This window comes from Dipodomys merriami, unplaced genomic scaffold (assembly GCF_024711535.1).
Source record: "Dipodomys merriami isolate MVZ:Mamm:240054 unplaced genomic scaffold, mDipMer1.0.p SCAF_16, whole genome shotgun sequence".
Classification (NCBI taxonomy): domain Eukaryota; kingdom Metazoa; phylum Chordata; class Mammalia; order Rodentia; family Heteromyidae; genus Dipodomys; species Dipodomys merriami.
The window spans coordinates 2,010,129-2,030,474 of NW_027202937.1; the positions used below are offsets into that span (position 1 = coordinate 2,010,129).

Here is a 20,346-nt window from a genome sequence, read left to right on the forward strand (position 1 = left end):
CCCTGCTAGGGAGCGGCCCTGGGAGCGGAATCCTGGGCCTCTGGAGGTGGAAGGGCTGCATGGCTTTCTCTGGGACCCCAGATCAGAGGCGGGGGGGGGAGGGTGGGGGGGGAGGGGGGGTGGGGGGGCGGGCGGGGGGAGGGAACCTGACCTCTGCGGGCGAGCTGCTGCTGTGTGTGTGCTGGACCTTTCTGAGCAGGTTTTAGCTGTGTGGGTGAAAGAGCAAGCTGGCTTCGTAGCTGTGATGAGAAAGTACTGAAAACTCGAATGGGAGGGGCAGCCTTCACACACACACACACACACGTGTGCACGCACACACACGTGCACACGCACACACACACATATACACATACACGCGCGCGTGCACGTGCACATGCATGCGCACACACACTGCCTTGGGTCTTACAGGCTCTCTCTCCAGTCACTGCCACACAGGCCCACAGAGATGAGAGGCACAGTTCAAGCCCCATATCAACAGGAAGGAAACGGAAGGTGAGTCGGAAGACAGGCGAAGGTTCTCTGGCATGCTCTGATTAGGAGAAAAGGCACACCCGTCACTAACGTGCAGAAACGCGGGAGCCATGCACAGAGCAGAGTGGAGCTGACACACCTCTTTCCCAGGGCAGTCAGATGAATCACGTGACAGTTCTGGGAGCTTCTAAATGATGGGGCAGACGAATTCGTTTGTAAAGCAATTTTCTCAGCCTGGGGCTGGTGTGTGTGTGTGTGTGTGTGTGTGTGTGTGTGTGTGACTCTGACGTTGTCTTGTTACAAAGCCTGACTCTGAGATAGATAAGGGGATTTCAGAGATGGCAGACTCCCTTCCACCACCCTCACACAGACAAGGTCCAGGTTACAGATGAAGACCACGGTGGCCAGGCGAGGCCCTCGCTACCCTTGAAGGGGAGCAATGACACCATGTGATAAGGCCTTTGAGCCCAAGTCAGCTTCTTCAGCCTCCAGCAGGTCAAACCACCACAGAGTCGCCTCTTCTCTGCTTCCCAGCGGCATAAGAGTGGTCCTGAGCTGGCCGGTTCCTTTACCATTTACACAGGGCAACGAAGCACGGTGGAAGGAGCTGAGGCCTGGAACGTAGGGTCTGTGATCAATATTCACAATGATTCAGTAGGCAGGGGTTTAGGGAGTGCTCACTCAACGTGGTATAGATATAAATCCCTTCCTCTCTCTTGGCTTCAGGTGGTCCACTGCTAAAGAGCTTCTGCCCTTAAAGTGAAATGATTTGAGCTGAGGATGTGGTTCACTGGAAAAGTGCTTGTCTAGCATGCATGATACCCTGGACCCATTTCCTTCTAACACACACACACACACACACACACACACACACACACACACACACACACACACAAAGACTTTTAATCTCTATGATACTAGAGGAGCCTTGTCTGATATTGAGATAACCGAAGACAGTAAAGATTAAATCCAACTCTTTATTGAATCCTTACTTACTTAGGGATATGTAAAAAGGGAATATGAAAGACCCTTTCCTTTGAGTGTTGAAGGTCTAAGTAGCTTGCGGTGTATGAAAAGCACTATTTGAGGCAATAGCTGAACAGCGTGCAGTGTGAACCAGTGTTTGCTGTGGTTGTTTCCCTACTCAATCAATGTCATGATTATCATTTTTAGAGGGGTCCCGGCATGACAGGGCTGGACAAAGAGCGGGCACAGACACGCAGTACTCGTGACTGAGAATAGAAGGTTGCGCAGGCTCCTGGAAAGGGGAAACGCATCCTAAGGATGCAGGAGAAGACGCTGTTCACGCCAGAGGACGTTATTTTCCTCCTGGGTGCAGCTTTCTAAGGATGCTACTCAGCACCAGCGCTGGGGCAAACTTAAAATTTTAAAAAAGGCAAAAAGTCTATAACAGGGGATCAGTGGCTCTGTGGGCAGGGTATGCTAGGCCCAGGGGTCAGGTTGTCTCTCCAAAAGAGAAGGCCAGGGAGTCAGAAGCCAGTGCTGCTGTTAACATGCTGCTCACCTTGCATAGTGAACACAGGGACCCTTGCTTTAATCCCCCCCCCCACAAGCATTCTCACATGTTGTTATGACAGCATGAAACAAACCCTGAGCCAGGTTTTCTGAGTGCACAGCCTGGTGAGGAGACACCACCACGGTGACGAGGTCAGGCGCCACGTCGGTGGTACGGCGCAGGTCGTGCTAGAGTCGGCCCCACCGCCATCTGTGAAGGAGCTGGACACAAATGCGTAGGAGCTCGTGAATGGCACGACTCAGGGTGTCATCGTGAGTTGTATGTGTTGAGCACTTCCTGTGTGTTGCACAATTCCTCCATGTACTTGATATGCACGAACTGATGCATTCCTCCACGGGAGGTTCCCGTATCACCTCCATTCCCGACGCAAATCAGTCAAAGCTCTGAGAAGTTACCCGGTGTGGTTACTTCTAGTCAGTTCACATTTCATGGAACATTCTACATGGACCAGTCCATCTCGAAAAGTGTCTAGCATGTTAACTCGCCTTAGCATTTTTCCTCACATTTTTTTTTAACCCCAACTACTCGTCCCAAGGAGTTTCATTTTGACATGTCTCTATACGAAGATGACGCAACTTGGTCAGACTCACATTCTCCATCCCTCTCCCTCACCCAGACCAGTCTCAACCAACTTCATTGTTCCACTTTCACATACGTCCATGGAATACTTTCACCCTATCCTTCACCCTCTCCCATTGGCATAGAGGACCTGTATTTTACAACTCATTCTTTTCTTCTTCCTCCTCTCCTTTTTTCTTTCTTAGTGCAACAGCAGCATCATTGTTCATCGCTCTCTGATGTGCTATTCTTGTATATTAGTATTGTATTATTATATTGTATTCTTGTATATTAGTTAATGACTCATGAGTTGTGCATTCATGGTGGATACCACTTTTTGCTATTCTAAATACTCCAACCATCCTAACTATGCAGCTAAATTTTAGTGGATATCTATGATTATTTCCCAAGGAAAGAAAAAAATCCTAGCAATGGACCACTAGGTCAAAGAGCAAATCCTATCTAATTAAGAGATAGATGGTAAGATCCAATGGAAAGACTGTAGCCTCTCTGCAAGGCAAGCGTTCTGCTTTGGCTGGCCAGCCGGTGGCCATGCATTCGGGGATCCCTGCTGTGCCTGAGCCAGCTCCCCCGGAGCCAGGCCCCCCAGTACTCCCCGATGACTTCTTTCCTACCTTCACCCCATCTCTATCCTGTCATCTCTGTTTAGATCGTGGCCAAGAAATACCGCAACTACGACCTTCCGGCTGAGATGACAGGCCTGTGGCGGTACCTCAAGAATGCCTACGCCCGGGACGAGTTCACCAACACCTGTGCGGCGGACAGCGAGATCGAGCTGGCCTATGCGGACGTGGCCAAGCGCCTCAGCCGCTCCTGAGCTCCGCCATCTTGTCCACCCGCACTGCAGAAAATGCTCCGGGTCTCCCAAAGACCTTCGACTTTACAGATTCCTCTTCCTCATCACCTCTGGAAACTTGTGCTTTGATTTCGAATCAGGCCACGTCTCGCTGGTATCACCAGAACTCCAGCCTGCCACCTTTCTTTAAGGAAGGTCAGCACCACTTCAAGAATTTGGCCAACAAAGAGGATAAAACAAGTCAGCCTCTCCCCTGCCAGCCTGACCTGGGGTCTGTGTATTTGGGGTCAGCTACAGAGCACAAGTGTGGCACTGTCACTGACCCCTGGTTCTGCCAACACCAAACTATCTTCTCATCCTTTATGGACATGAAATACTGCCCTTCTCTTTCAGTAACTGTAAGGCCAACGACACATGTCTCTTTAGTTCTCATTAGAGAGAGATCCCTACCTTCTCAGGAGCAGCAGTGACTGGGACAGGACCTGGCTGAGGTTGGCTTTGGGTAACTTATCAACCCTGCAACCCCATCGCTCGGTCCCTCCCAACTTCCAACACTCCTGCCCTATGGCACCAAAAGCCAGATGACAAAGTCACTTTAGACGATCTTAGCTTGATGCAGTGCTGGAAATGGTGCAATGTGGTTTGTGCAACTGGCTCCGGTTTTCATGTAGTCCTTGGTTTTGTTTGCCAGGGAGGAAACTGGCAGGTAATCCCAACCTGGGGGAGTGAGATGGAGATGGTTGAGGAGTGATGTTGATGCCAAAAAGGCCCATGGGGTCTGCAGCCACAGGACATGCAAATCTGAGTAGGAGTTAGTTGCTCACTGGAGACCAAGTGTTGGGGTGTGATTGTGCTTGTTCGTGAGCGGCTTCTGGTGGATGAGGAAGAGGGAGGAGTGAACGCAGAGGGTGGAGGAGGAGGGCTGTGTAAAGACAAAGCAGCTCTTTTATGAGCTTGATATTCCCACGTAAACTGTGAGACTGTGCTTTTCACTCATGATCTCAATCTTGCACTGGCGATATAACTATCAATCTTACAGCAAAAACCCCAACCATTGGCCAAAAATAAATTGTCTTCCCAGTCTTTGAAGAGGTTGCTCCTTGATGCAGGTCATGGGCTGGGGGCTCTCACGAAGCTGTTTGTGGCCCACAGATATGTTTAGAAGCTTAGAGGGTTGGCATGATCTTGGAGCACCTTAAGAAGAAAGTCCATAAACCTTTCTGACTGGGAAACCAGGTGGCTTGAACTTGAAGAACACTGTAGACTCATCTGGATTAACTTTCCTTCCAACAGACACAACTGCTATGGATGAATTTTTTTAAGGCAATCATTATTGTTTTTTAGTTAACATTTCTCTTCTTAGTCATTCTCCTTGAGTTCCAACACCTTCCAAGGAGCTCACCAGTCCTGAGCGTGGGGACCTGTGCAGAGGAAACTCAGAGAAAAAGAACTAATCATCCACTCCCCCCCCCCCCCCCGCCCCCTGCCAGTGAGCGCTCTGGAAGAAATCCATCTGCTGGGCCCGCCTCACCTCCAACAATCCTGCCCTCCGTGCTTCGTGGGGTGGGGGCGCTCCCTGGGCCTGGCTCATTGCCCCCAGGGGCCAGGACAGTATGGGTCCTTTCTGTAGATACATCCACACATGCAAACCCCAGCAATCGCTGCTCCCCCTGCCACCAGGGATCTCTAAAGGAGAAAACTAAGTGACCCCGGCTCAAAGCCAAGAGAGGAAGCAGGAGGAAGGCGAGGCTGCTCACGGGGACATTATCTAAACCTGAGAGAGCTAGAGGCAATCAGTGGCTTCCATCCCAGCCCTCAGGGAACCTGGCGCGGTCTCTCTGCAGCTGCCCCCTGAGCATGTTAGCACATAGAACTGGTAAGGAAAGAGCCTTCTGGGGAAAAAAAAAAATGTGTCGGTAAATGACCTAATCCAGCCTCCACCAAGTGGCGTTAGCACGCGCCCCTATGGTTCTCAGAAGCGCTGCCCTGGCTTTCACAGATCACTCAAGGTGACTATCAGGCAGCTTACCATCTTCTGGTCCCCAAGCAAACTCTTGTCACAACCCATCGGGCAGCACTCCACACAGAGGTGGCCCTGGGAGAAGCTGTCCACAGAGCAAGTGGCGGAATACTAAGGGCTCTGATGGGTGAGAGTCTTTAGTATCCATCAACCGGACAGTCCTTAAAAGCAAACAGGCCAAACCAAGTGAATATGGTCTCTAGCTGTCCCTCCTATCCATTTATTTGGCATAAATAACTATAATAATAAATAACTATAATTATAAATAACTATATAGTAAATAACTGTGAGGGTATGGTATGCCCAGTTATTAACCACTTTAATAGGAGCATGAGTGGTAGGAAGAAGGCTCTTTGAGGTACTTAATCTCAGCAGTGCATTGGTAGATAATGCAAAGTGACCATTGACCTAGAGGTGTGATATCTTGTATGTATCCTAGTATAACAAATAACCATCATATTAATAATGTTGCCTTTTCTTTTGTCTCCAGACCCCCTAGCTTCTCTGGCCATTGGCCTTCACCTTGTTCAGGCCCAGCCTACCATCTTTTTCAGCCACCCTAGTCTTGGTACCCCACAAGATGACTCAGGGAGACTGGGGGGTTTGTAGTTTGGACCCTACTCCTCTTAATTGATCCCGAATATTGGTCCCTTAGAACACATTCAGTGGGACAAACATCAGAGTTACTTAGCCTGAGAATCTGTTTCGTTTTGTATTCCATTCTCTCCTTTGGCTTTTACATCACCTTTTCTTTTGGTGGTTAGTTAGTGGAAAGCAGAGGCAGAAAGCTAGTCATACTCAGAATTACTGAGTTAAACTTAACCACTTATCCAGGACTGCCTACTTCTTCATTTGGCCCAGAAAGAAGGTATTGGATGTGATTTTAATGAACATATTTTATTAACTATGTTACCAAAATCTATATTGATCCAGAGCATAGTTGGTAGCTGCTCAGGACATAGAGGGAAGAAGATCACAGTGTGAGGCCAGCCTGGAGTAAAGTTAGCAAGACTTCATTTGAAACACAAGCCAGATGTGGGTGGTATATACCTTTAACTCTAGTTACTCAGGAGGGAGAGGTAAGAGAATTGTGGTCCGAAGCCTGGGTCAAAAGCACAAGGTGAGTATAGCTCAAGCTCACCTCGCGAGCTCAAGGTCTGAAGACCCTAAATTTAATCCCTAAAACGGTCAGAAACAAACAAGCAAACAGCTCACCATCCCAGTGAAACTCTAGTCTGGATGTAGCACGTGTCCAGCAGGTGCTTCTGCAGTTCACCCCCTCTGGCCAGGGACAAAGTCAAGAGGATAGCAAATTCAGGCGCTGCCAACTGTCCGGGGAAAGAGACAATATTAACTTGTGGTTACACCGAGTTCAGTCATTCTCAAGGGACCTTGATTATTATTACTATTATTATTTAATGATATTAAGAAGAGCCTCACAAAAGCATTGGAAAAAGAAGGGGAGTACCGAGTTCTGATGCTCTGACATGGAAACTTGTGTGGCTCACCCTTGGCCTTGGAGCCCTTCTGCAAAAAGGCTGAATGGATTGCTTTTTATCTTGCAGTCAAACAGCATAACCTTCCCCTCCCAATGTCTGCCTTTCTTCCTTTGTCAGTATTCCCAGCTGCCTAGCCCAGTTTTCAGAATATTTGCATCTCATTCTTAGGGCTGATCCAAACCCTCTATACATTTTCAATGTTATTTGAGGAAATTTCAAAATAGTCCCCACTACAGAGGACAATTAAAGATTGTCTCAGCATAAGGTTTGGATTAATCTGTGTTTCTATAAAAGCAATCTGACTTTTTTTAATGAAATAGTTTTAAGGCTCCACAAGCTGAGGTATTTTTGTACATAGTTCAAGATTTCACAATATTGATTACGGATATATTTAAAGTATACAATATCAAGATGATGTTTGGATTTGTTTTATTATCCTGGTTACTTGGGTGTCCCATTTTATAAGATAAGGATTTAACTAATTTAGCAAACAATGCCTTGCTTTTTAAAAAAAGAACAAGCATTTTAATATCTGAAGTTACTCAGAATGATGATTTCTTGGTTTTCTTGAGACCTGTAACTGTGCTAATAAAATAACAGGCCTTGCTTTCAAGCCTTAATAAATGTACAATGCCTTCTAATGATGCTATAGCGGAGTGTTTTCCTCATGACTCTGACCCAGTTATGAATTAGTTTCCCAGGCTTGATTGGTATTGACTGATTCAAATAAAATTGGTTTATTTTCAAATATTACAAAAGTGGTCATTATTAGATGTATTGGTTAAGGTGGGGATTTCCCATGATGTTTGTGAATGCCAAGTGTGAGATCTTTCTTTGTTCTAAATAAAGGTTATTTTATTTTCCCATCATAAAAGAAAAGGTGCGCATTTTGAAAAAGCAAAACTAAGGAGGGGCTGAGAAGCTGGCCCATTGGGAGAACACTTACCTAGCGTACATTGCATTCAAAGTTCCATCTTCAGCCCTGGAAACAAAAAAGAAAAGAAAGAGGGAAGGAAAAGAAAAATGAAACGAGGAAGGAGAAAGGAAAAGCAAAAGATCTTGCGGGTAGCCATCTAAATATCATTTTTTTTTTAAAGCAAAGCCAAAAACGCTTTCACTGTACACAGGTTGGGTAACAGTTACATTGATGTCTCTTCTGGCTTTGTGTTTCCTATCTGCATTGTCATACCTAGAGGTAGACTACCACACGCAATTTAGAATATAGGTCTGCCTGTGCCTGAAGCCCATGTTGTCAGGGGCTCCATTCCTCAGCCTGGGTATCACAGCACTGACTCTTGCCTGAGGTTCCCAGAGGGCTCAGTTTTCACTGACATCAGCACAATAGCTTCCCAGCTTCTTCCCCGAGCATTCGCACTAGGAGGGCGCATAGGCCCTCCATCCTGCCAGAAGATGTCTCTGAAAAGGATCACAGAGCTGACCCTGGGACGGTCTTGATGAGAGGGTCAGGCTGGCCTCCCATGCAGGAGCTCCCAGGGGATGTGATGGACGGCCATCTTGCCATCCTCCCCCAGCATGCCCTGAAAGGAATACTCCCACTGCTCCTGTTCCCTCTCTTACCCTCATGTGAATCAGGTGAGAGCGATCCCATCCCGAATGGTGCAGGCTCTGAACCTGTCCTGCAGGCTTGGGATTAGGGTGGGCCCCTCCAGATCAAGTTCTACCCAGCCCTGAAAGGACAGTCTTGCTGAGGGACTCTGGGAAGATGTCCTTACTCTTAAGAAAGAGATTCCTTAAATGGCTCTGTGGTGTTGCCTCTAGATGTAGCTTGAGGCCTGGGTTTGCCGCTGCCTTGATGGAGTAGCCACAGGGCAATGGCAGTACCAAAGAAAGGCCCAGGTTCTTGAAAGACCATGGAGTCACCAATCAGTAAAATCAACTCGGGAACTGGTTCTAACTTTGGACTTCGTCTTCTATGGTTCACCCCAGAAGGTTTGAGGGTATTTCCTGGGTGCTTGTTTGTCTTCACCACTGGCCAAAGGGCATCCTATGTGTGACAGAAGCCAACTTTGGTGGTGTCACTAGCCAGTGGGATCAGCCCCTGCCCCACTGATGGAAGGCAGGGCTCTGTTCCACACAGTCACTCAGGAACATGCCAGGACATGGGAGATTTCATGGCTCTGGAGCTTGTTTTCCTTTACCTCTCTGTGAAGAAGCTAAGGGGCCTGGAAGGGTAATGATTGTACCCAGCATGGACCAGGGCAGAGTCCCGTTCCTCAGGACTGGGGAAGGACAGCATCTCATTCTACTCAAAGGTGCTGTAGGCCGCATCTCTTATTTTTGTCTAGCAGCCAGGATTTCCAGGGTCCTTTTGCAAGTTTGACCTTGGGGAAAAGCCAGGGCCGCAGGACTGCAAACAAGGACAAAGACCTAACCTAGATGTCAGTGAATGACTCTGTAATCTCAACATCAAGCTCAAGGCAACTTTCAATCTATTGCACGACCTCTCTGTGGCCCTGGTTAGTAAAAAGAAGGGGAAAGAAAAGCCAGTCACCGGGAAAACAGAATGAAACATGGACATCAGTAGTTTTTCTCTGTGGGAACTGTTTTCTTTTGAAGTAAATTTCAGGCTACAATGTGGAGGCAAATCACATAATATTTGTCTCATACCTACATGCAATGAGATCCGCCGAAATGCACGATGATCCTGAGGCCTTGGAGCTCACCAGATGTATAGAAAATAGAATAGACTCAAAATTTGAAAAAAAATTAAAGAGCATAAATAGGAAAACATTTCAGTTTAATCTTCGTTGAATAAAATATCTCCATGCCTCAAACTTTCTCATCTCCAACTAATGTAGGCTTTGGAGTCTACAGCACTCAAGATGCAGAATCCAGCCGGACCCCGGTGGCTCATGCCTGTAATCCCAGCTACTCAGGAGGCTGAGATCTGAGGATCACGGCTCAAAGCCAGCCGGGGCAGGAAAGTCTGAGAGACTCTTATCTCCAATAAACCACCAGAAAACCAGAAGTGGCGTTGTAGCTCAAGTGGTAGAGTGCTCACCTTGAGCTGAAGAGCTGAGAGACAGCGCTCAGGCCCAGAGTTCAAGGCCCACGACTGACCAAAAACAAAACAAAACAAAACAAAAAAAAGTGCAGAATCCAGGTAACACAATAGAGACCAGTTCCATGTCAGCTGCAGAGCAGTGTCTGATGTCAAGCCATGGTGTTTCTATCCACAGTTATTTCCCTGTGTTGTTTGCTTCTCTACACCCTTTCTCCAATAAAAATCTAAAAGGATGGAATGCAAGTTATCCAAAATTTTTTCCCCACAAGGCCTCACCTTGTCCCATACTCAGCAATATTAGATGCTTAAAAGTATTTATTAGTGGGTGACTGGCAGGGTCAATGTTCCAGCCTTCTGGGTTCACTTTGGATCTTACTCTTCATTTCCTGTGGGCTGGGCCTCCCATTGCTCCATAATCCCGAGGTGGGGAGGGGACAGAGAGCAGGTGTCTGTGTTCACTGAATATGGTTCCAATCTGTTTCCACAGAATGAATCCTTCTACAGTCTGCATTTATCTACCTGGCTGGATAAATGAAAATCGGCCTAATGTTCACTGGATTGCATGGTTTGGATTAGGTAATATTTCAGTCTGCTTTCTAAGTCGTCTACAAGACTGTGCCCTGTGAGGTGTTACATTTAGGAATGCATTAAGACCTTTAAGGTGAGGGTAATTCTGGTTATCATAATCCTGGAATTACCTGGCTAAACAAGGGTTAAACCAATGCATTTTTCCTGAATATATATTCATTCAGGAAAATTTAGAAAATACAAATAAGCAGAAGAGAATAATTTAGACTATACCATAATCCTTCATACAGAGATAGAACCTTTAATTCATAAACAATTATCTTCCAAGACTTTTACTTTTCTTTTTCTTTTTGTCAGTTGTAGCGCTTGAACATGGGGCCTGGGTACTCTCCTTGAGCTCTTTTGCTCAAGGCCAGGGCTCTGCCACTTTGAGCCATAGTGCCACTCCCAGTTTCCAGGTGGTTAATTGTAGATAATAGCTTCACAGACTTTCATGCCTGGGTTGGGTTTGAAGCACAGTTCTCAGATCTTCAGCCTTCTAAGTAGCTAGGATTACAGGCGTGATCCACCAACGCCCAGCCAGACTTTTACTTGTTGTATGAAATATAAATGTGAATAATTTCTTCACAAAGAAAAGAGCAAATATAAAAAACTCAACTTGATGTGCTAGCACCTGCTAAATAATCCTTGCCTATTACTACTAGGAACAGACTGAGAATAACTTTCCAGTCAGTGAAGGAAATAGCTGCCTACTTATCAAGACCAACCACTTATTAACAGCAGTTACTTCTCCTTACTATGCCCACTAATCCATGCCATAAACTCTGACCAGTCCCAACAAGTTCCCTGCCTTTCAATACTCTCTCTGAAGATCTTCCCTTGTCCTTTTATTATCTATAATATCATCATTATTATTTTGGGAGGGTAGGTGGTACTGGGGTTTGATCTCAGAGCTATGCACTTGTTAGGCAGGTACTCTACCCCTTGAGCCTTGATCCAAACTCTTTAGTGACTTTTTAAGATAGAATATTATCATTTGGACAGCCATCATCCTATCTCTGCCTACCATTTAGCTGGGATTATAGATCCTTATCACTATTCTCAGCTTGTTGGTGGAGACCTTGGTAACTTTGCTTATGCTGGCCACCAACCACAATTTTCCCAATCTTCAACTTCTGAATATCTAGGATTACAGGCATATGCCCCAGGCAGCTGTCTAGAGTGGGCATCCTTGATGAACCTCAATGTGTAATGCAGTATCAAGAGTGCCAGGGACGTATTTGGGAAAGGGGGTAGTGTGTGTGTGGATAGGCCTACAAGGGAGAGTCTTCTCTTACTTAAAGCTTTGGAAATATGACTGTCACAAGAATTAGATTTCTAAAAAGCTGTTTCTCTACTAAAAAGTTCCATGAGACATTCTCAGCCCTGTGCTTATGGAAGAGGAGTGAGAGGAAAGATGGAGAGTCAGCGGGCCCTGCTCTGGGAATTGTGGAGTGTGAAGCAAGAGAACCTGAGATCTTTGCCTATGTTTCTAGAACAATGGTCTCCAACGTGCAAGGACCTCAACTGCAATGTAAGAGCCAAGAGAATGGATAATCTTCCGTCTCCAAGCTGAGATGGAGATCGGACAGAAAAAGACTTTATGCAGCTAGAAACAAGCACTTTTGGAAAATGGCACCCTCCAATCTTCCATCTCCTTCCGCTACCCACATTGTCCTTTGTCGCCCAACTCCTTGAATGTGATCTTTCATCACATTGTCAAGGATTATTCATTTCTCCAAAATCAGTCCAGGATGGTGGTCATGTGGTGGCTCTCAGTTCATCAAGGAGCCATGTGACTTGAAAGTAAAACCTAGGAGAACGGTGATGGCTAAAAAGATCATGAGACTAATTGAACCACCACAAAATAATGACCTCTGTGGGACCAGGTTCAACATCCAAAGGAGACTTGGAGTCCAGGAATGGTCATGTAGTTACTGAATTCTAGAAAAGGAATTCTAAGAGAGAGTAGAAGGAGGATAATGAAAGCAGCAGCTAAAATGTAAACTGCCCACTGGAGACTATTTTCAAATGCCTTTTGTTGCATATCTTGCAAGGAACTCCAAAGTCAACAATAAAAGTGAATCAAGGCAGAAAGCCAACTAGATACATAGAGAGAGCACTTGACCCAGAGCTACTCTAGAAGATCCATGGGAAGAGCATGGGGAAGATATTCCTTTTTACTATAAAAAATAAATAAAGAGACATGATGCTTTCACTTCCTTTTTTTTGAAAATATTGTTCAGAGACATAGTCTCAAACTCAAATAGACTTAATGGAGTGCGGGCAGTAGAGGGAAAGAAAAGGTGTCCCAAGAACAAACTACTGGATAAAATACACGGTTGTATTTGAAGAGCTGTGAGAAAACATTTGCAAGATAAGTTCCTTCCTCTCACTATGATCATCAGATCCCAAGGTATGCATTTAATTGATCGCATTTTTTAAATTTTTAAATAGGACACACACTTGTATGTGTGGTTCAAAAAATTAAAGTCCTAAGTTGTGGAAAGTTGCACATATCAATCTCAGTAAATGAAAAAAAACTATTAGTTTCTAGATAGTTCTTTATTCAGATGCAAGAAAATAATACCGGGAGGAAGACTAGGAGTTCAAGGCTACCTTAGGTTATATAGGAAGACTGTGTCATCACCAAGGATTTGAAAAAGAGCGTTTTACAGATAAAATTGGGTAGAGATGAAGTCAATATGGCTGATGCCTTTGGAAGAAGAGGAAACTTCGGAAATAGCCATGAGAGGACAGAGGAGTTAGGATCTAGGCTGCTACAAACCAAGGAACATTTGAGGAAACAGAGCAGGAAGAGACAAGGGCTCTCCACACAGTAATCTTGGATTTCTAACTTCTAAAACTGTAAGAAGGCAACTTGCCCCCCCCCTGAGTTATCCAAATACTGGTACTCTGCTACAGCAGCCATAGGCAACCACTCATCTCTAAACCTGCCCTGCCTATATTCCTTCCCAACCTGCTTCCACATTTTCCCAGCGACACGGATTCTGTCGGTGCATCTTCAGAGCTGAGGCCGCAGGATTTTAGTCATCCTGTACTAAACGCCTGGAACAAGTGGATGGTCCCTGCCACAGCTTAGCATCACTGGTCGGCATTTCACAGCCTCTACACCCCACAAGGGACAGGAATGTCCCAGGAATAGGCAGAGATCAGAGCCATGGCTCTCCACTTTCATACTGTGTGACTTTATGCCATTCCTCATACCTGGGGGCTTGCCTGGCCTCTCTTTGCCCCGTCTCTATCAGAAAACACAGCATCCTTTGCTTCTCTACTCTTCATCCCACAGGGAACAAACCTGCCCACCCTGTCCACCCACACAGCTTTTGGAGTTCTCTCCAATGACTAAAGACCAAAGGGATCCATGTTCAAAGCCACTCCCCTGACGAGCACCTGGAGGTCTTACCTGGCAGGTTCTTCCTTCTGATCTCCTTTCAGATGATCACGGATCTGACAGTGGGGCTGCTGGCTGATCCTCAAAGAACAGCAGTCAGAACACCCATTCTCCTGCCCCATAATTACATGATCCAGTTACTCCCCACGAGCTAGTGATAAAAGGCAAGCTACCCTACCGAGTGGGTGCTCAGCAGGTGGCCTTTAGCAGGTTTAAATTGCCACTCGAGGCAGGGCTGATGAAAGGGCGCTGTGCAGGTGCATCTCGGGCAGCTGAGGACAGGAGGCCTCTCAGTGTGCACATGGCCTAGGGTGCAGGATTAGGCAGCTGTCTTTCACCTTTGGTTACTGACCCAGAGGCTCTGAAAGAGCCTTAGGACCTTCTACACCCTGCCCTGAGACCTGACACCATCTTCTGAAGAGACCAAAGCAACCATGAGGGTGGCCTTGGAGAGCCCAAAGGCCACGCTCACTGGGGATTTCATCTCTCAGCTGCAGGGATAATCAAATGGTCTCACCCTTTAGCATCCATCCTCAATTACGATCCGTGGGAATCACGTTGAGATGTTCCCACACCCTATTGTTGCTGCTGCTGCTGTGTGAGTGGTACTGGAGATGGAACGCAGACCCTGGTGCTTGCTAAGCAGGAACCCTGCCACTTGAGCCGTGCCTCGGCTCCTTTTGGCATTGGTTCTTTTCACAGTAGATCTGTGTTTGTGCCCAGCCAGTTTGAGATGTGATCCTCCTATTTGTATTTCCCAGTATCTCTGGGGATGACAGGCATCTGCCACTGTACCCCACCATTATGTTTCACCTCTCTGGAGGAAGAGACACACCACCGTGCCCAGTCACTGGAGTAGGCTCATGAACTCTTTTTTTGCCCAGAGTGGGCCCTGAACTGTCATTTCCCCCATCTCAGCTTCCCCTAGTTTCCACAATGGGAAACATCACCTACACTCTTCCACTGCAGAGGTGTGTATACACACAAACGCATATATAGATACAATGTGCATGTGTATATGCACATATGTGTGTGATTGTACACACACATATGTACACACACAAACACACATGGACGTGCATCAAGAGAAAGGCACTTCTCACAGTGCTGGATGCTCAAGTCCAAGCATGGTGAGTTTCTGGTGCAGGTCATCTTCTGGGCTGCAGAGTTCTTGTGTCCTATGGGAATATAGTGAGTAGGTTCTGGAGAGTCTCTATTGAGCCCCCCCCCATAGCCTCATCATCTCCAAATGTCCCATTTCCCAATGTCATATGGAGACTAGAATGTCAGCATATGAATTTTGAGGGAATAAAATAATCTAGTACCTAACTCAGGAGGATAATCACTTTTAATGTACGTTATGATATTTAACACATTGTGAGTAGTTACAATTTATTATTAATTAACCTCTGTGGGGAGGGAAGGGTGGAGTGTCACAGTCCCTCCTCTACTCTTCCCCAGTGAATTTCAATCAGGGTACAAAAGATCACATGGCCTTTCTTAATTACTGAGTATTGGGGTTCACATATATCAAGAATCGTTTTCACCTACCATTATCTCATAACTGTTAACCCTCAGTGTTTACTAAACAAAAAGTTAGTTTTTCTCTTAGGACACAGCACAGCTGCAGGGGGCTGAAGCCTGTCTGATCTCACAGCTTTTGTTTTATCCTTTGCCAGAAACTCTGTTTTTCATCATTCCTTTGGAAAGGTCAGATGTGGGGTGGGGGAGGCCAGGGCATGTGACTTGAATCTAGCCAATGAGAGGGGGCAGGGCGCATGACTAGGATCTAGCCAATGAGAGGGGGCAGGGCTCATGACTAGGATCTAGCCAATGAGAGGGGGCAGGGCGCATGACTAGGATCTAGCCAATGAGAGGGGGCAGGGCGCATGACTAGGGGCAGCAGTTTACTTGCCTCTGAGCTCCAGGCACCAGTAGAACATACAGTAGGTACTTGGGGAATGTTTCCTCACTGAGCAGTTCAAAAGCCTTGCTTCTCAGCGATGACACCACCCACCAGGCTGGAAGCCAATCACTTTGTGAGCGTCTCGCACAGTACATCGCTTGGCTTTTCTTTTCTCCTGTGTTCCAGTCCCACATTATCTCATGAGTTCCTAGAATATTAGTGTGGGAAAAGACCTTAAAGTTGTCTTATGATGATGAGGGCAATGATGATGGCTCTTGAGTGAAATCAAGGATTGCAGGAATAACTATGTTTTGGAAACAGGAATTGAAGAAAATGTGAACACCCTTGCTGTGATTTGGATGAATGGCCCCAAGGCCCATATGTGAATGATTTGGTCACCAGACTGTGGTGCTGTTTCAGGTGGGAGACCCTTCAGAAGGTGCCTAGTTTGGTCCTTGGGGTACATCCTGAAGGGCGTATTAGAATCCCTTCCTGTCTCTCTTTACCTCCTGGCAGCCATGAGGGGACCAGGCTTCTTGTGCCTCACACCCCTGCCATAATATCCCGTACCAAGATATGCTGAAAACCACAGTGCCAAATGACCACAAACTGAGACCTCTGTAACCAACATAAGACGCTTCCTTTATGACTTGATTATCCAAGGATTTTTTTAACATTGTAATGCAAAACTACTGCAGAGTCCTTCCCTAGAGAACTCATCTCAATCTTGGGAATGCTCCATTCCCACCCTCAGTGAAGTCTTTGCCCCCCAAGCTTTGCCGTGTGCTCATTTCTAGGGGCCACACCACATGACCCACCCTGCTCATCTAAAATATGACCGGTGAGACTTTCATTCCTTGGATTTTTAGATCCCAGTCGGCAGCCGGGCCTGCCTGCCTCATGGTGCCTCCATCCTGCTCTGTGGCTCCATCTTGATCTTCCCCAATTTCTGGCCACACCACTAATTTAGCACTTTACATGGTGGCTCATGTAGGCACTTATGTCTAGAACTAAATTATAACTTTCCCCAAAGAAGGAGCCATTTCAACACTCTTGTAAGTCTTTTCTTCACTGCATAGAATTAGTCATGTGGTCAGAAATGAGCTCGTAATGTAAATAGTAAATGGATGAGTAAGAGAGATAGAAGTTGACCACATGGTTCTGATGGGCACTAGAATAATTGCAGCATTAGTTTTGGTATCATTGAAAAGAATACTTTGCATGATCTCATTGCAATACTGTCTTTTCGGCAATTGTAAGAAACCTCCTAACTTCAAGGGTGTTCAGGAAAACGCAAATCGGTATCTCCTTCTTAATAAAAGGCAGTAAGGAACTGGGCACAAAGAAAGACTCAGTTCTACAGAGAACCTCATTCCACTGGGAGGGAACTCATTTCAAAATCCTCCAGAGCCTCAGAGTGGGAAAGCAGTGGCCAGGAGAGACACTTGGAGTCACAGAGTTAAGAAGAAACGCTAAGGAAGTTCTGCCAAGGGCCAGGGTGGTGAGTGCCTTGAGGTTAGCGAGGGTGGCGGCCATTGCTCTTGGGCCACCTCCAGCGGAAACCCAACGGGCAGGGCACACAAATGGCATCAATTAATCCACGATTGGTAATGACATGTTTGTTTTGGAGTGAAAGAATGCCATTGTGGCTGGCCTGCCGTGGCTGGCTTATTGTGGATGAAGAGTGGGGAGATGTGTGTCCTGGACACAGGCATGTCATGACCCTTAGGAACCATCCAAGAGGGATCTGGAAGGGGGCAGGGAGTGCTTTTGGAGGCTGAGGAATTTCTGGATAGAAGGCTTTTCTCCAAGAAGTTCCAGGAGAGGCAGAAGGAGCTTTGCACCATTTCCTTGAACCAAAAGCTGGCTTCCCCTGCTGGTGGCCACAGGGCATTTCCTACAAGTGCTGCCTTTCTGTTGGCAAGGGCTACTGTACTATAGAGTTGGCCTTTACATCGTCACACCATGCATTCATTTATTCTTGCTCTGACTGTGTGAATAAGGCAGGAGCCACATTCCTACTTCCAGAACCCAGTTTAAATTCATGAGTTGGACATCTCAAACCAATCCCAAACACTGCATGGTTTTCCTAGGGCCAATTCCATCTTCTGCACCGGGGAACATGGAAGGGCATTTACTACAGCGCTTATTAGAAAGGGTACAGAAGTCTACCGGGAGAGGAAAAATGGCTCTTTCCAGAGAGATTTTCATGATTAAGTGCAAATGAATCCAAAACACATGGATCAAATTTCCCTGAAATTACACAGAGTTTTAAAAATTAAAGGGGGAGGGAGGGGTAAAAGGGAATGGGTTTTGCTGGTAACCCCAAAACATCTAAAGAAGAAACACACATATACACCCATTCAAACAAAACTAAACCAAACAATGGAGCCTGGCCTTTAGCAAGGGCAGAATCCAGCTGAGCCAGGCCTGTCTTAGGAAGGCTGGGCCATCCCTTCTTCTCAGTCACCTAAGGGGGCGCCTACCCCAGGAAGGCCTTCTCCAGCTGAGATTCCCTGCACTTTCTGAGAGGGAGGAGAGGGAGGCAGCCAGCCAGCCCGGGAGGGGAGGGGGGACAGCCCATTTTCTGCTGGTTAAGCTCTCCATTAGTTACCTTTACCTTTATGAATGCTGTTAAGATTTGGGCTTTAACATACATAACTTTAAATCAGTAATATCCTTCATGGTCCCATGATTTGTTGGCTCCATATGTAACCTCTTGGCCCATTAAATTGGCTCCACGTCAAATCCTGGTGCTCCTTTACTTTAGCTTTCTTTTTGTTGAAAAAAAAAAAAAAAGAGGGGGGCATGGAGCCGAGGAAGGAGCGGGCAGAAGAGACGAAGAGGAACTTGGGAGAGAAGAAAAATATGGGATGTCTAAATGTGGGATTCATTGTCTGTACTGGCTTTGAGGCTGATTTTTTTTTAAGTCTAAGAGTTTCAATATTTGTTGAAGTCTGGATTTCTCCCTACACCCCTTCTCTCCATCCCCCCCACCATTCCCTCTTGTAAAATTAAAGCTGAAGCTTGCAGTTTGCGTGGAACTCTTGAAATGTCACCGGCAACACTGCTATTATTTGGATTCCCTGGGCAACGCCCTGGGGTTCTCTGCTGCAGCAGGGAAATGGGCTGTGTGAGTCTCGGAGCTGGCCTGACAGCTGCATTGAATTTGGGTTCATTGGATGGTTTTATCCAGCCTGCTGATGTACAGCCTCATGATTTAGGAGGGCAGGGTAAAAAAAAGCCCTTGGAATGCACCAAAAAAAGCACTATATGCAATATTATTATTATTAATAATAATAAAGATAAATGTCAGCCCCAGTGACTCTGGTGGCCCTTGCCACTCCATTTAACATTTTCACAGTGGCATGTGGCCCCGGCGGGCACTCGGCTCTGTCTGGTGTCTTCAAGGAGGCTAAGAAAAGGTTATTTGTCAAGAGCTGGGTTCAGAGTAGAAGTCAAGGGGAGACATTTTCAAAGCTCTAGGTCAGGCCAGCCCGGCTGCATTCCTGTCCCTGTCACTGAATGAGCTGAACTTTGTCACATTATTAAGCTGTCAGCAACGCCAGGGCGTTGTTTAGATTTCTGGTGGGAAGTCCTTACACATGCTCTGGGGCTCCGTGGGGATTTTATCAACACCATTGTAAAACATGCACAAATGAGCTGCGCTGGAATTACTCTGTGAGGACCAGGCTCCCTCGGCCTCCTCGGGCAAGAACGGAGATCCCAGAGCTGGGTTCTGGTAACACTCCTGGGCATCCTGTGCGGTGCCCTCTGCTAATGCCACCGCACACGCACAGCTCCGGTCTCCCCCAGCCGCTTCTCCCTGGGTGTTGATGGCTGGAACGTCGGCCTTGGCCACGTTAGATGCTGAGAGGCTCAGGGTTCAGATTCACAGAGAGCCGACGTGGCCCAATGGGACGGTAGTTGAAGTCCAAGCATCAGTCTTCAGATTTCTGGTTCAGCCCTGTTCTTCCTGCACAAGACTTCTTCCCTCTCTTCTGAGGTCCAAATAGTCTCCTGTTGTTTAAAGAAATTGAATCATCAAGATTTCTGGGGTGTACTATTGCACAGGAGAGGTTTCTGTTCCCAGGAGACCGGCAGCAGGAGTTATGCTGCCAATGTTGGCCGTCAGTAACCACTCTAGGGAAGGGAGTCAGCACTGAGAGGCTCCATCAGCCTGCGATGACACCATTGTGCCTAGCCAGTCCTTGGCTCTGCGTAGGACTGTCTCTAAATAGTGGGTGTGGGATATGGGGAGAGGAGCAGGGATGAGCCAAAGAAATGGTAATGGAGACAGAGGCAAGGTAGCTCAGGGGCCTGAATCCTGTGAGCAGAGACCAAGAAAAGTGACCAAGCAGCATCCTCACAGCCCTCAGCCCTGTCACCCCAGGGACATGCTCCTGGCCATCCTAGGCATGCATGGGGTCTGCCCAAACATCAGATAAGCTTTCAACAGTATAGGAGAAGAAGCACCAAAGCATTGTTCCTTGGACCTTGGGCTTGGACCAGGGCTGTTTGTTACACACAC

General features: G+C 46.7%; 1 protein-coding gene across 2 annotated transcripts in view; it reads left to right on the plus strand.

Annotated features, from left to right (window-relative positions):
* Clic5 (chloride intracellular channel 5) overlaps window positions 1-7,660 on the plus strand; it is a 101,218-nt gene extending 93,558 nt beyond the window's left edge. For both annotated transcript variants that reach the window (XM_070023608.1, XM_070023609.1), the window contains exon 6: window positions 3,237-7,660. In XM_070023608.1, the coding sequence (XP_069879709.1) occupies window positions 3,237-3,404 (168 nt within the window). In that variant the 3' untranslated portion in view covers window positions 3,405-7,660. The remainder of the gene's footprint in view (window positions 1-3,236) is intronic.
* Window positions 7,661-20,346: the final 12,686 nt, after the last annotated feature.